This window comes from Typopeltis vanoorti, chromosome 9 (assembly GCF_054136105.1).
Source record: "Typopeltis vanoorti isolate ZY-2024b chromosome 9, IOZ_Tvanoo_1.0, whole genome shotgun sequence".
Classification (NCBI taxonomy): Eukaryota; Metazoa; Arthropoda; class Arachnida; order Uropygi; family Thelyphonidae; genus Typopeltis; species Typopeltis vanoorti.
The window spans coordinates 87,710,697-87,728,342 of NC_143557.1; the positions used below are offsets into that span (position 1 = coordinate 87,710,697).

A 17,646-nucleotide genomic window follows, 5' to 3' on the forward strand; every position below is an offset into this window, starting at 1 on the left:
GTATATCCCTACTGAGTGTTCCTGGTAAGATACATGCAAGTATTATTATTATTATTATTGTTCCGGGATACTCCAAGGAGTCGACAGACTCATCGAGGGAGGCCCTAACGTCATGTCAAGAACAAGTATTCAACATTCACACAGTATCTTTCATACCTTGCCTTGAACTCATTCACGGTCGTAGCACCCACAACAGACTCTGGAAGCTTATTCCACTCATTCACCACTCTCCAAGTAAAAAACCTAGCTCTAACACCCTTGTCAACCACGCTCTTGCCCAGCTTCCATGCATGACCCCTAGTCCTCCCACCACCAGTCATATTTTCAAAAATATCTTCTGGATCACTCTTATTAAAACCCTTCAGTAATTTGAATGTCTCAATCATATCACCCCTCCTTCGCCTATCATCCAATTTCTGCAACCCGCTAATCCTCAACCTATTCTCATAAGGTTCATTCCACAGACCTGCTATCATCTTGGTCACTCGTCTCTGGACCCTCTCCACTTCCTCCCCATCACGAAGAAACCCTGGTGCCCATAACTGGGCACAGAAGCAAAGTGATTTGGTGAGCTGTTTTAGTCACTTTTGCAATGTTCCCCATAAACTTCAACTCCCTATCCACCAACACTCCCAAATCCCTGGCCTCATCAATCTCCTGGAGTACAGTTCCACCAATGCGATATACTGCTACTATTCTTTTCACCCCAAAGTGCATAACCTTACACTTTGCCACATTAAATTGACATCCATTTTTCCTAGCCCAGTCCTCCAAACTATCCAAATCATCCTGTAAAATTTTGACATCCTGTGCACTCACAATTGCTCTACCCAACTTTGCATCATCAGCAAACAAGTGAACACTTCCTCTCAAATCCTTTCCAATATCATTGATGAACAAATTGAAAAGCAGTGGTCCAAGAACAGAGCCCTGTGGCACTCCGCTAGTCACAAGACGTCTTTTAGACTCCACTCCTGAATAAACCACTCTCTGGTATCTTTCCTTCAACCACCCTCCTATCCATCTCACCAACCCTATATCTATCCCCATCTGCTCCAGTTTACTGATTAGGGTTCCATGTGGTATTCTATCAAAGGCCTTGGCAAGGTCCAGTAGTATTACTGTAAACCCATTACCCCTATCCAGTTCAGCCGTTACTGTGTTATAAAACGTGAGCAAGTTACTGAGGCATGATCTACCCTTCACAAAACCATGTTTTCCCCCATACAATATCCCATTTTCATCTATCCAATCCTGTATTCTTTTCTTGACTAATTTCTCTAAGACCTTGACAATGATTCCTGATATGCTAATCGGTCGGTAATTTACAACAGCAGTCTTGGAACCACCTTTATGCAGTAGAACTATTTTCACCTCTTTCCACCCGCTCGGGACTAACCCAGACCCGAGACTCAAATTAAACAAAAAGGTCAAGGGTACTGACAATTCTTTAGCTGCTTCTTGTACAACACGAGCTGGTATACCATCCAATCCCACAGATGTATTGACATTGAGGTTATGCAATAGACTACTCACCTCCACTTCATTCACCACAATTCCCGTATAATCTACTGGTTTATTCGTTTCTGCAATATCACCACCTGGATGATATATTCTTGCAAAGTGCTCACTCAGTAACTCAACTATCTCAACTGATTCTGTTACCTCCCTACCATCGGCATTCTTTAAAATCATTCTGCCATGTACATTTTTCCTTTTACTTGCTACATATCTAAAAAACTGTTTAGGATTCTCTTTAGCCTGCATGGCCAATGTTCTTTCGTAATCCTTTTTTGCTTTTCTTACCACACTCGTCACCCTTCTGGCCTGCGCTTTATACCGTTCATGTGCCTGCCAGTCACCTTTCTCCTTAAATTCCCTCCATAGTTGTTTCTCTTTTTGCAGCTCAAGCTTAATGGTGTTATTCATCCATTTAACCCCTACTTGATTTATTATTCGGACTCTAGGTATACAGGCAGCCATTGCTTCATGCAGGCACTTCTTAACTACCTCCCATGCACTATCAACTTCTAGTCCTTGCAGTTGTACATGCCATGGCACTGAACCAATCAAGCTCCTTAGCTTGTCATACTTTCCAGCCCGATAATTCCACATGTACCCTGTCTTAATTGAAAATTCTACACCTTTAGCCACCTCCCATATCAAGACCCTATGATCACTCTCACCAATTGGTGGCAATATGGTCATATTTGTTACAGCCAAATCCTCAGATGTAATTACTAGGTCAAGCACTCTCTGACCCCTAGTATTTTCCATTACATGCTGTCGCAGATAGTTATCCTTTAATAACCGCATAAAATCCAATTCCTTCCTCCCGTGTGTCCTCTCCTCACTCCAATCAATGCGACCATAGTTGAAATCTCCCATAATAATTACCCTCCTTCCACTCATTTCTTCTATTTGCTTGTGCATACTGTCACCACCATCTTTTCCATCACCTGGTCTATAGCAGCACCCAATTGTATATTTAGTTCTGCTAGCCACAATCTCACACCAAATGGCCTCAAATGTGCTCTTTTCTCTATCCTGCAATTCAACTTCTATTCTCCTTGGCTGGAGCTCATCAGCTATCATCAACAATACTCCTCCCCCCCATTTTATTCTCTCTGTGATTCCTGAACACACTATACCCATCACATTCAATCCCACTGGCTATATCATCTACAGTCGGCCATGTCTCACTAATACCAATAACCTGTGGTCTGGAAGTGCCAACCATGGCCAAAAACTCTTCCTTCTTGTTCCTAATACTCCTAGTATTAGTGTACATGAATTTAAGACCCCAATTAGCCCCAACCCTACCTTGATGGCTTATATTAACTATCCCACTCTGATTTGTTGTCCTTATTTGCTCTGGCATATTATATTCATTCTTACATTCGACTGCTTCCCTAAGGACTGTATATCTACTTCCCCCCCCCCCCTAACAAATCTAGTTTCCCTGAATTGGCACATCCACTACATTCAGCAACACTTTCTCAAGTCTTCTTACACCGTAACCATTCAAATGCAAGCCATCCGTCTTATACAGATCCTTTCGCCCATCAAACTCACTCCACACATCCACAAATTCCACACCACTCGTCATACATAACCCACGCATGAAGTCATTCGCAATTATGGCCCTCCTTTTAAACATTTCACTGTCATACCGTGGCAAAAGACTAATCATTCTAACTCTCTCACTCTTTTCTTTTGCTACCTCAAACAATTCATTCAGGTCTTCTATCATTTCCATTTTATCTCCTTTCGTACTTGCCACAACAATCATTTCTTTCACCCTTTCCTTTTGCTCTCTAATAGACTCAGTTACATCCTTTATGGTCGCACCAGGTTGGTACGATTTTGTCAAATCCTCTACTAAAACACCTCGTACTAACGAGTCTCCATACAGCACTCTATCCTTCATTTTGTTCATGTTCACATTCATACATCTATTTTTCCTGTCATACCTTTTATTATTGGTTGGTTCATTCAGTCGACTTTTGTTCATGTACTCTAGCTGCTGTTTTGCCCTTTCTATTGCACCATTCAACAACGCGATCCCACTCAATGCATCTATCTCATCTTTTTTATTCTCTGAGAAATCATTAATACTATCATTCACACTTTCTACATTCACACTCTCACATTTCTCATGTACAACCTTGTCGTTTCTTGTCATATCCCTATTTTCTTCATTCTGAAGTTTGACAAAAATATCACACTCACGATCCGAAATACATTTCAATTCCTCATTCTCCCTACATTTTCTACACACATTCAATCCTTTATTATCTTCTAACCACACTCCGACCGCACTCCACAAAGCGTACATTTCACAGCTAGTACACCGACTCATTTCTTTTATACTACCGTTCTTTGATAAAGATGGCGAACCATCATTACTGGCCGCCATTTTCCTTCGTACAGGTGCCATACTTATTTGCAACATGTTTTATCAAATTATAAGTTATAACACACCAAAAACACACAAACAGACGCTCTAAAATACTCAAGGCAAACAAAACTACGCAATATTAAGTAATTTTATCAACGATAACTGAAAATAATACTTATCTTATCAGGAGCTTGCACGAACACTCAAGTATACTTGAGAAACGGTTGAGAAGAATTGTGGAAAAATGCTTGGTGAAGAACAAGCTGGAATCAGGTCAAATAGAGTCTGTCAGGATCAGATCTTCACTTGACGACAAATAGTTGAGAAAGCATGGGAATATAACAAAGATCTGTATTTAGGTTTTGCCGATCTGGAAAAAGCATATGACAAGGTGCTAAGAGAGAAGCTATTCAAAATGCTACAGTTGTATAGTGTCAGTGGATCATTATATCAAGCAATACATAGTCTTTATTTCGGTTGTAAGTTAGCAGTTAGAATTGAAGGAATTACAGGATGATGGTTTAATGTTAAATCTGGTGTGAGACAAGGATGTACATTATCCCCTCTGTTATTCATAACACTGGCCAACGAAAAAAATTTTTTTTTCATCTGATTATGATCTGACAGTTGTTTTTTACTAATTTGGGTATGCTATGCTGATTTCAAACTCATTTTTCTCTATCACGTCAGGTTTTTCCTCTATGGCATTTTCTTTTTGCTAATTTGTAAGTTTTTGATATTTTTAAGGAAGCTGTACTATTTAGAGGATCAAAAAAATCGATTTTTTAATATTATTTTCTAAAAGTATGTACTTTTAAAAATCTGTTCCTGACTTTTTATCAAGACATTCGAAAAATTCCCGAAGATATAGCCTATTATTCAAAGCGGTGCACAGATCAGAATCGGACCGCTCACCGCTCTCGCTTGTTAGTAACCGAATAAATGCGTAAGAACCTGCAACGGCACGTACTGGCGCTTTGAATGCGAGAGAAGCCGATAACCGAACCTAATACATTTAGGTGATGAAAAGTAGGCAATGACAACTGCCTAAAACAAATGAATGCTGTATGTGTCATAGCGGACAAAGAACGATCAAAATCGGTCAATCGTTAATCGATCGTGAAAGTATGATGAGCGCTTATAATATTTCAGTAAAGTCTCTGTTTTTTTTTGTCTTGTTAATTGCATGTTGGTCGGCAGTGAAGAAAATACATCATGTCTATTACTCGAAATTGTGTCAATAGTATAGATCCCTTCTGCTACATTTGTGGCAGCTTTACTGTTCCCTGTCAAAGGACAAATATCACTGATTTCCTTAAGAAAGTGTACTTTTCATACTTTGACATAAAAATTGCAGATCAGGACAAGTCATGGGCTCCAAATAAAGTGTGTAAGTCATGTGTAGATAATTTACCACAGTGGAGCAAGGGAAAATGCCAAAAATGAGCTTTTGGCATTCCAATGATTTGGCGTGAACCGAAAAATCACGTAGATGATTGCTATTTTGTTTAGTTCAGACTTCTGGTTATAATAAGAAGAATAAGAAAAAAATTGTGTATCCAAATCTCGACTCAGCAATTCGGCCAGTTGCTCATTCCAATAAAATAGCCGTGCCAATTTATAAAGGACTTCCTTTACTTGAGAACGAGCATGATCGGGATATGCCAGATGTTCTTGAGGAGCAAGACCCAGATGTTGATTTAGACAATGAAAATTTAATTTCTAGTTCTGGAGTGCAACGTTTTACTCAAGCAGAATTGAATGACTTAGTAAGAGATTTGGGCCTATCAAAGGAATCATTGGAATTGTTAGCTTCAAGATTAAAAGAAAAAAACTTACTGGAGCAAGATACGAAGATAACTTTTTATCGTAGCAGGGAAAGTAATCTTGTACAATATTTTAAACACGAGTGTGGGTTTGTTTACTGTAACAATGTGTCAGGTTTATTAACTGAAATGAGCGTTGTACAATATCATCCAAATGAGTGGCATTTATTTATCGACAGTTCAAGCAGAAGTCTCAAGTGTGTCTTACTACACAAAGGGAATGTATATGGCTCAATTCTTATTGGCTATTCAGTCCACTTAAAGGAAACATATGAGGACATTAAAAAAAGGTTCTGAAGTTCTTAAAATATACAGACCATAACTGGATCATCTGTGTGGATCTTAAAATGGTGAACTTTTTACTTGGCTATCAAAGAGGATATATAAAGTTTCCATGTTTTCTATGCTTCTGGGATAGTCGAGCTAGAAACCAACACTGGAGTCAGAAACATTGGCCTCTTAGAATATCCTTAGATGTTGGAGAACAGAATGTTATAAATCAACCTTTAATTGACAAAGAAAAAATCATTTTTCCACCTCTACACATCAAACTAGGTCTTATGAAGCAGTATGTTAAAGCTTTAGATTTACAAGGTGACTGTTTCCAATACATCTGTGAAAAATTTCCACGACTTAGTTATGAAAAAATTAAAGCTGGTGTATTTGATGGACCGCAAATTAGAACTTTAATGAGAGACCCAAATTTCATCAACTCTATGAACGAAATTGAGAAAGAGGCCTGGCCTTCATTTACGATGGTTGCGAATAATTTTCTTGGAAACAAAAAAGCGTGCAATTACAAGATCTAGTGGAAACAATGCTTGAAAATTTCCAGCGCCTAGGTTGCAACATGAGCATAAAGCTTCATTTCCCATACAGTCATCTTGATAGATTTCCCGAGAATTTAGGTGCTGTAAGCGATGAACAAGGCGAAAGATTTCATCAAGACTTAAAAACTAAGGAAGATGGGATTCTCACATGATGGCCGACTACTGTTGGAGTATTCAAAGATATTGCCAAAACAGAACACACAGCAGAAATTGCTACAAACAAAAATTTATTCCCTGAAATTCGTGTAAGTAAAATTGTTATTTTTTTATAAATATTCTTGTAATTTTTAATGAAAAGTAGTTATGCATCTAATTATCGGCCTCTCTCGCATTCAAAGTGCCAGTACGTGCCATTGCAGGTTCTTAGGCATTTATTCTTTTACTAACAAGCAAGTGCGGTGAGCGCTCTGATTCTGATCTGCGCACTGCTTTGAATAATAGGCTATATCTTCGGGAATTTTTCGAATGTCTTGATAAAAAGTTAGGAACAGATTTTTAAAAGTACATACTTTCAGAAAATAATATTAAAAAATTGATTTGTTTGATCCTCTAAATAGTACTGCCTCCTTAAAAATATCAAAAACTTACAAATTAGCAAAAAGAAAATGCCATAGAGGAAAAACCTGACGTGATAGAGAAAAATGGGTTTGATATTTGAAACCAGTGTAGCCAAATTAGTAAAAAAGTCTCATATAAAAGTCAGCAAAAATTGTATTGGACTGTGTAATCTATATGGATCACATTATGAAGGAAAGTGGTATTAAACATGATATCAAAATTGGAGCTGTTAATGTCAGCTCTTTGCTTTATGCGGATGTTGTTATACTTCTAAATAAATCCACTACAAGTCTGCAAGATTCTCTGACTAAATTGAATAACTGTTGTAATAGATATGGTATGAAGGTCAGCAATAAAAAGACAAAGACAATGAAAATAGGCAGAATCATTGAAAATGTCAATTGTGTTGTGAATGGAGAACATGTGGAACAAGTAAAACATTTCAGCTACTTAGATACGATTTTTAGTGAAGATAGTAAATTAAATATGGAAATAGACAACAGAATCAACAAAGCTGGTATGGTAGGAAGTCAATTGAATAAATTCATATGGATAAGAGAGAAATTAATCAGAACACTAAATTAGCTGTATGCAAGACAGTGTTCAAACCAGTTTTAACTTATGGATCTGAGAGCTGGGTCAGAAGTAAAATAATTGACCAAAGACTCGAGACCGCAGATATGAGAGTTTTGAGAAAGATTCGTGGCGTGAACACATGTCATCAATGCCAATATCATATTAAAAATGAGGATATTAGGAAAGAACTTGACATTGTCAGCATCCAGGAATGCATTACCAGAGCTAATCTCAGGTGGTATGAATATAAGATTTGGTAAAATTGGAGTCTTGACAAGTAACAGACTGATTTGGAGGAAAATTGTAGATAGGAAGTTAGTAATGATGTAGATTTTTCTTGTAGTAATATGATATCCTGTACACCCCCTTGAGTGTACATGGCAGGAATTTGATGATGATGAATTTTGTCTAATATGAAAACCACCATCATGGTTACTGGAGGCCTCAAGTGAAAACGTTCCATGTTTAGTATTTAGAATACAGTTGCCATAGTATCTAATCTTAGACCTGCCCATGACACTAAAGTGTGTTGTAGATTTCCAAACTTTAGCGAAAGAGAATTAAAGTTAATTAAAAGAGATTGTCAGAGAATAAATTCTGTATACTGCATTATAAACTATAGTGACCAAAAGGTTTATTTCCTTTGAAACATTTAGGCGAGGTATTTGTGCTTGCTTTGTAAATACTTTTAGATCAGTTTTAGCAAAAGTTGGTCTTAATTTGCTCTGCTATAATGAACATTCATGATTTCAATGTGGGCTGCACATTGAATTTTTATTATTATAACAACATCCAACTCCATCTTCATTTTTAGATCCACGTAAATCTGATATGTAATTAGGTCCATCCTAATAGGTACTTGGTTATACCAAGTAACTTTCCTTCTTATAAACCTAATTTTGGTAATGATACAGGTAACCCTGTTCTTGTAGACTTAGCCTCATGTGCTCAAAAGTTGTGATAATCACCATGGAAAAAATGGAGGTAGAACTATGTAACTTGCACATTATTCTACATATTCCTGACGAAGTGTTATACACTTCTTACAATTCTGCTGCATCATTTGCAATTCTCTGAGGGGGAAAAAAGTCTTTCCCTTGTTGCACAAACCAGTCCTCTGCTGCAGATATGACTTCATCATTTGTGTTAAATTTTCTTTCTTTCAAGTGTTTCTTTAAATTTGGAATACGAAATAGTCAGATGAGGCCAGGTCTGGTATATAGGATGAATGAGGCAGATATTGAAAGCCCAAGTTATGTAATGTCTGTTGGATTTCATGAGCAACGTGAACAGGTCCGTTGTTCTGCAAAAGCAACACATCTCTGCTCAGTTTTCCCATGGCATTTTTCCTTCAGTTGCTTCAGAGTTGTCGAATAAACTGCTGCTGTAACAGTTTCACCTTTTTTGAGGTGCTTGGTAAGGATTACACCATCCATATCCCGAAATGGCACGAACCTTCCCTGCGGGGTTTTGGGTTCGGAATTTCTTTGACCATGGAGAACCTTGGTGTCTTCACATCACTGACTATTGTTTGGTCTCTGAGTCATAGTGGGGAAGTCATGTTTCATCAACAGTCATGATACAAGCCAAAAAAATTGCACCTGATTTCTCAAAATGAACCCCAAATCCCATGAGATGATAACCAAATGACAGCACACATTCTCTCTTTTGGTCATCATTCAGACATTTGGCGACCCACTTTGCTGAGAGCTTCTGCATGTCAAATGTTGGTGGATAATGACCCCAACTCATTCCCTGGATATTTCCAGAGTCTTTGCAATGTTTTTGGCTGGTATTCGTCTATTATCAAGATCATGGCATGCACTGCATCAATGTTTTCAGTTGTGATTGCTGTGGAAGGTCTTCCTGACCTGGGGGGAGGGGAATTGTTGTGGTCAGTTTTGAATTTGGCCACTCATCTGGCAACTATTGGATATGCTGGGGCATAGTCCCTTAAAGTCTCGCACAAAGTTTGGTGAATCTCAGTTACGAGCTTTTCTTGCAGTGTGAAAAACTTGACTGCTCACACCTGTGTGTTTTCGAATTTCTTCAAAACCTCTGACATGTCTTATATATATATCTTAAAATATGTCATGTCTTATATATCTTAAAAGAAAAAAAAACAAATTATTACAAGTTGATGAAACGGTGGTGGTGGGGGGGGGAGGTTTAAAGGATTTTAAGATATGTACACTTATAGTATATGCTATCATATTGCAGGAAAATGCAACAGATGTATCTGTTGAGAAAATATCTGTGGTTTTACTCAGCAAGTTAACTTTTTTTCTTTTTTTTTTTGAGCTTACATTTGCAACCTGCTTATATGATACAAATAGGATTTAATTAATTTTCTACCAAAAATTAGTTATTAAAAAAAACAAAAAAACATTCCATAGCACACTAAAGAAATGATCATACACAAGTGTTTCCATGACACTGAGCTGCATGCTCGGTTTCATAGAACTGAACTCTACAAGCTTTGCTAAAGGACAACTATAATCAGTCAGCATCAGCCAAGGCATTCAGAACTTGAATTGTAGAGCAATAGAAATCTGGTTGGAATGATGAGGGGGGGAGGGAGGTCTCTACTTGCCTTTCCAGTATGGTAGTCATAGTCAGGTGTGGAGGATGTTGCTTCTTGTGGTATGGATTAGATTCTATAGTTATGACACATTAATTCCTTAATGCTTGTCACAGTGCAGTGGCCTTCTCCGAGCCTGACCAAAATTAGTTCATGGGCCAGACAAAATCTCCATTAATAGAACCAGCTAATGCATTAAAAGGAAAGCAGAACACAATAATACTAATTTTATACCAAAAATTATTTATTAAAAAAAAAAAACATTCCATAGCACACTAAAGAAATTATGATCATACACAACCCATTAATTTATGTCAATAATGACAGATATTGTTTTATATCTACATGTGTTCCATGACTTCTGGTAGGATAGTTTACATTGGAATATGATGACTAGATGGCCAATTTAGATCTCTGACTGTTACTAGCATCTCGGTAGAAACCCTGATTGACCAAAATCAACTGAATTACTGTGTCTCATGTTCAAAATATGTAATCACATTCCAAGTTTGCTGTTAATTCTATACATAAAATTGGAGGCTTTTTGCAGCTAAATTATGTTGTAATTTAAAACTTTAAAATCAGTTTTAACTTACAAGTAGAGATTTCTAATTAAAAAAAAAAAGTGTAAGTAAATAAGTATTTTATGTTTACAGTGCCCAAAGTGCTCCTTGTCTACTCTGTCTTCACCAAATGTCTGAACAGGTAAGTTATATTATTAAATTAGGTGAATGAAAGTGTTCCTGTCATATAGCTAAAATTTAGAACCACATAATTGTCATAATAGTGTTTCACATGGAGGTGACAGATTTTTACCTTCCAGAAACTATTTTTCACTCACAAAACAGTCAATCCTGTCAAAATGATACAGTTAATAGATATTGTATACTATCTTGTATAGTCTTGCTTGCTTTAGCCATAATTCAAAACAGCTTCATAGGTTTTATGTATTGAATGTGAATAAGATGTTGTAGTTTTTTTTTTTTTTTAACTGCTGTAGTTAAAAAGCTAGTTTAGTTATACTGATCAAAATATGAATTGTGGAAGGGTGAGGTGGAAATAAGGATTGAGACAGGTTGCAGTTCTTCAAAAACGAATAGATACTATAGGAGGAATAATTCGGACATACCTTTGTAGGATGTTGCTAGCTGTCTTCTTATTCAGTGGCATCCTGGTGTGTGGCAATATACATTCATCTCCTGTTAAAGGAAGAGGGGTAGAGAGAGAGAGAGAGAGATGTGAAAGAATTATTGGTGAGGCAATGGGTATGTGAACTTTTTGAAAAACTAAGGTTTTTGAAAAAATTCACATGCCCCTTGCCTCACCAATAATTTTCCCACATCTCCTCTACCCCCCCTCCCCACATTTTCCAACCCCCTCTTCCTTTCAGTCATACTTCCTTCCTTTAACAGCAGATGAATGTATATTGCCACACACCAGGATGCCGCTGAAAAGAAGACAGCCAGCAGCATCCTATAATTCGGACATGTAAAGGTATGTCCGAATTATTCCTCCTATATACTCTTCATACATGTGTCTGTATAAAACATCAGTGATGTCCTAAAATTTGAGTAGAAAGCCAGTGACATTATAAAAAGGAGACACTCCTAAACAAAAAAAATAAGCTAAATAGTCATAAAAATTATATCTACAAAAATAGTTACAAGATGACCAATCAACGTGTGACTGCTATTCATAATGAATTCCACCTGCAATTTTTTGTAAAACAATAGGTGCTCATACTCAGGAAAATTTGAAAATTGAAATATGAAAACTAAAACATTATACTGATTTTTACTTTCTAGAGTGATTGGAATAAGAATAACAAATTAAGTATGTAACACATTGTTGATTAAGCATAAATTTATTGTATGAATATATAAAAAAATGAGTAAAATGCATATAATTTTTAATATTTTTATATAGAAAAATCAAGGTTTCTAAAGGGTAAAAGCCAAAAACTGGGAGGAGATCTCCAATCACTTTTAAGGAGTATGGAGAGCCGACTGGGGCTTCTGACCTAATGTCCAGTCCTCACCTTCACGTGGTGCATCCTGTTAGTAGAAATCCTCTGGTTACTGAACGAATGAGGATGGACTGGCAATTTGGGACTTAACCAACTTGTACTCTACCACAAATATGATGGTGCAACAAAATGAGATTTCATGCAAGCAGCGGTTTTGCTTGGTTAAACAAGGTTCCTGGTGTTTTCATCAGGTAACAAGCGAAAAGTCATCTACTGGAACAGACTGAAGTGTATCATATAGAAGAACACATCCAGTGTTTGAAGACCTAAAGATGGCAACCATCAATATAAGGAGTATTAATGGAAAGGAAATTGAGCCTGCAGAAAAACTAGAAAAGTACCACATGGACTTAATTGGCATCACAAAAACAAGGCGAAACACAACTGACATTATTTTACTAAATAATAAGCATAAGATGTTATATTCTGGCAATAATGATCAAGGAAAGGAAGGAGTAGTGATAGCATTCAACACCGAACATGAAGATAAAACTTCTTGATTGGAAGGCAGTTGCAAGCAATGTTATGTGGTTAAACTTCAAAATGGGGACATCAACAATGAAACTTATTTGTGCCTATGGTCTCATGGGAGGTTCTCCTAAGGAAGAATTAGAGGAAGTTTTTGAGTCTAGTGCTGGCAGTACATAAATAAAATGTAAAAAGTGGTCCTTGTTGGAGATCCAAATAGCAGAATAGGAAGTGAATTCCATCAGGCATATAGAAATGTTTTGATAAAATTTAGAGAAAAGGGCAAGGCTAATAATAATGGAAAGGGTTTGCTGGATTTCTATTCAGGATATGTACAAGTTCACATCGATAGAAGACACGGGAAATAAGAAAAGCTTCATTGACTATATTATTACTGATAGTGATATATTCATGCTAGTTCAGGATACAAGAGCGTACAGAAGATTTGAAATTGGAACCATCACTTTGTTTTAAGCAGGATAAAATTGTATATCACATTAAAGTTCAGTATGTAAAAAAAAAAATTGTAAAAAGAATTCAAATTTAACAGCTTTAATTGAGTCTACAAGTAAACTGCAGACTCAAATATATAATCGTTACTGAAGAAAGAATGAAACAGTTGGAAAACAAGAACCAAACCTTGGATTCTCAGTGGCAAACTGAAGAAAAACATTGATAGATTCACCTACAGAGGCATGTGATGAAGTTGTCTGAAAGAATGGAAAAATAAGAACTCATGGCGGACATCAGTAGTTAAAGAAGCAGTCCTGGAAAAGACAGCATACCGAAAGTTTCTAGCAAATTAGTCAGCAGATACCTTAAAAGAATACAGAGAAAAATGTAAGAGAGCTAAGCTATGCGTGAAAGCAGCTTAACAGACATAATGGGAAGAATATGAAAGGTAAATATCAACAAGGTGACAAAATGTTCTGGAAGCTACTAAACAAGCTTGAAAATGAAGGAAAGAATACTATAAAAGGAATCAAAAATGATAAAAGGTGATATGAAAACTGAAGATAAGAATATCCTAGATGTCTGAAGTAATTACTTTGAAAGACTGTTAAATGAAACAAGCAATGACAGGACCATAGTAAAATTTTCAAGAGAAATGCAGACAGGTACTTATCAATGCGTGAATTAGAAAAAGCTGTGAAAAACTTGAAATATGGAAAAGCAGCTAGAGTAGATGATATTTGATCAGAAATGTTTCAAATGTGGAGGTATAAAAGTTTTGCAGTGGCTACACTGCATGATTCGGAGAGCCTGGTAAGAAGGGTAAATTCTAGATGATTAGAGTAAGCTCTCATAGTTCCCATCTGGAAAAAAAAAAAAACGGGTGTGGGTAAGGCGGTGAGAATTAGAGATATTTCTCTACTGAGTGTTCCGGGAAAGATATATGCAAGCATACTCAAAAAGAAGCTGAGAAAAATTATGGAAGAAAAACTGAGAGAAGAACAAGTTGGATTCATGCCAAATAGAGGGTGTCAGGTCTGATTTTCATTTTACAAACAATTGTTGAGAAATCATAGGAATATGACAAAGATCTGTACTTAAGTTTTGTAGATCTGGAAAAGGCATATAACAAGGTGTTCAGGAAAAGCTTTTCAAGACACTACAGTTATATGGGGTAAATAAAACATACTAAACATTATATTAATTTAAAATATAACCAAGTGAAAATAACAGATGAGTTAGTAAAGGAAATGGATGCACAATGGATACTGCTGGATTTTGCAAATGTGCATGACAAGATATGACATGGAATTCTGTTATGCAAACTAGAAAAACAGCAGTTAGAATTGAAAGGAATTCAGGAAGATGGTTTGATGTAAAATCAAGTGTAAGAAAAGATACACATTATCTCCACTCTTATTCATCATCTATATGGATCACATTATGAAAGAGTATGGCATCACACCTGATATTAAAATCAGAGATAACAGACTTAGCTCTTTGCTTTATCCAAATGATGTACTCCTAAACATCCAGTGCAAGTTTTCAGGATTCTCTAACTAAATTGAATAACAGCTGTAACAAATTGGCATGAAAATTACCACTAAAAAAAAAGACCAAAACTAGGAATATAGGAACATTGAATAATACATCAACTGCATTCTGAATGCAGAGTCTATAGACAAGAGTATTTCAGCTATTTAGGCATATTTTTTAATGAAGATGGTAAGTTAAATCTGGCAATAGACAACAGAATAAGCATAGCTGGTTTGATGGGGAACCAGTTAGGACAGGTTGAATAAATTTATATGGAATATGAGAGAAATTAGCCAAAACACTAAGCTAGCAGTATATAAGACATTGTTCAATTCAATTTTAAGTTATGGATCTGATAGTTTGGTTAGAAATAAAGCACTTGATCAAAGATTAGAGACCAATGAGTTTTTAGAAAAATTAGGAACCTGAACAGATGGCATGAATGGCAGAATCATAATAGAAAGAACTTGATTATTGTTTGCATTCAAGAATGTGTAAGCAGAACCAATCTATGGTAGTATGGTCATTTAAATAGAATGGAAGAGAAAAGGTTTGCAAAAACAGGCATCTGATGTCGAGATTTCCAGAGGAAGGCCAAGATCTAGGTTGATTGATTCAGTCAGGTGCCTTAGAAAAATGAAATGTTACATACAACAATATTGGAGTGCTGCCAAGTAATAGACTAATTTGGAGGAAAATTCTTGATAGGAGATTACTGTCATAGTAACCTGAACACCCATTGAGGGCACATCTCACGAAATTGAAGGATTGAATATGAGATGATAAAAATCAAGTGTTCCTTATGGTGGCAATTTGACCTTACCAAAATATTATAAATATTAATTAGTTATTTTAATTAATATTCAGTGTGTGTGTGTGTGTGTGTGTGCTGTAATATCCTTAAAAAGTACAATTAGTTTGAAACAGAAATTGAGAAACATCATCATCAAATTTCTGACATGTATCCTCAATAAACAAAAAAAAAAAGAATAAACAAAGCTGGTATGATAGTACCTACCATACCAGCTTTGTTTATTCTGTTGTCTATTTCCATATTTAATTTACCATCTTCACTAAAAATCGTGCCTAAGTAGCTGAAATGCTTTACTTGTTGTAAATTCACAATGCAGTTGATATTTTCAGTGCCTCTGCCTATTTTCATTGTCTTTGTCTTGTTATTGCTGACCTTCATACCATATCTATTACAACAGTTATTCAATTTAGTCAGAAAATCTTGCAGACTTGTAGCAGATTTATTTAGAAGTATAACATCATCTGCATAAAGCAAAGAGCTGAGATTAACCTATCCAATTTTGATATCAGTCTTAATACCACTTTCCTTTATAATGTGATCCATATAGATAATGAATAACAGAGGGGATAATGTACATCCTTATCTGACACCAGATTTAACATTAAACCATCTTCCTTCAATTCTAACTGCTGATTTACAATTCAAATAAAGACTAAGTATTGCTTGATATAATGTCTCGCTGACACCATACAACTGTAGCGTTTTGAATAGCTTCTCTCTTGGCACCTTGTCATATGCCTTTTCCAGATCAACAAAACTTAAATACGGATCTTTGTTATATTCCCATGACTTTTCAACAATTTGTTGTAAAGTGAAAATCTGACCTGGCGGCCTTTATTTGGCCTGAATCCAGCTTGTTCTTCACCAAACTTCTCTTCCACAATCCTTCTCAAACGTTTCTCAAGTATACTTGCATAAATCTTACCAGGAACACTCAGTAGAGAAATACTATGAGAGCTCTACTCCAATCATCTGGAATTCGTCCCTCTGCCCAGGCCTTCTGAACTATGCAGTGCAGCCACTGTAAGACTTTTATACCCTCCATACTTGAGCATTTCTGGTCAAATATCATCTACGCCAGCTGCCTTTTCACATTTCAGGCTTTTGATGGCTTTTTCTATTTCAAGTATGGATATGTATTCCTGATTGCATGTCTGGTCAGTGTTTATTACCACTGTGCTGTCACTGATTGTTTGATTTAGCAATTTAGAAATTGCAAAACAGTATCTCTTGAAGCAAACTGGCTGTCTTGCGAAAATTAGGACATTTCAGATTCAACAGCAGTAGTAACAGCATCGACCAGTGAAATAATAGTTAATGCAATTGCATATTATTTTGCCATTATTTAATAAATGGCAATTTCATTATAATCTTAGAGAAATCTTTTAACTTTGTTTTTAATAACACTTCTGTCATTTATAAAATGTTCCAAGAACTTTTTTTTTCCCCAATTTATAATACAGAAAAATGTTAATTCAGAAATCATATCTTTCAGAATAAGTTCTTCAGAAACATGGATTAACAAATAAAGTAATAATTTTTGTAAATATTTTAACTGTTCTTTGAGGGTTGTTATACTTTGCTCATTAAAATGATCTATGTAATTCAAACAACTTTCTATTATTTGAATATTTTGACATACCTAGTTTTTTTCTGGAAATATTTTCTTCTTCAGTAATTATATTTTTATATTCCAAAGATTATAATCCAAGTATCCAAATTAATATTCAGACAATTGGAAATTTTTCTAGAATAAATCCATTTACGTTTTTAGGTGGTTTATAATAGGTTTCAGTGAAGTGAAAATTCATTGAATGATATTTTAAAAAAAAAAAAAAAATGCAGATTCCTTATTTTTTTTTTCTCCCTAAAAATAGAGTACTCTTTATGGCTGTAAAATACTTCTCTTCGATTGTTCTCATAAAGAACAATTAATTTATTCTCTGTAGCTTTTAAATGAGTGCCACAAAAATTTATAACTGTAACTGTACATATAGCTGCATTAAACTTCAAGTATTCACTCTTAGGAAAGGATCCTATGAGTGAATTGTGTTTGTCATTTATTTAAACAGTATAT

General features: G+C 35.8%; 1 protein-coding gene across 3 annotated transcripts in view; it reads left to right on the forward strand.

The window, feature by feature from the left end:
• Positions 1 to 17,646, forward strand: part of LOC150103228 (uncharacterized) — a 196,078-nt gene that overhangs the window by 131,194 nt on the left and 47,238 nt on the right. For all 3 annotated transcript variants that reach the window (XM_090397353.1, XM_090397355.1, XM_090397354.1), the window contains one exon: positions 10,929 to 10,977. In XM_090397353.1, coding sequence (XP_090253479.1) covers positions 10,929 to 10,977 — 49 coding nt within the window. The remainder of the gene's footprint in view (positions 1 to 10,928; positions 10,978 to 17,646) is intronic.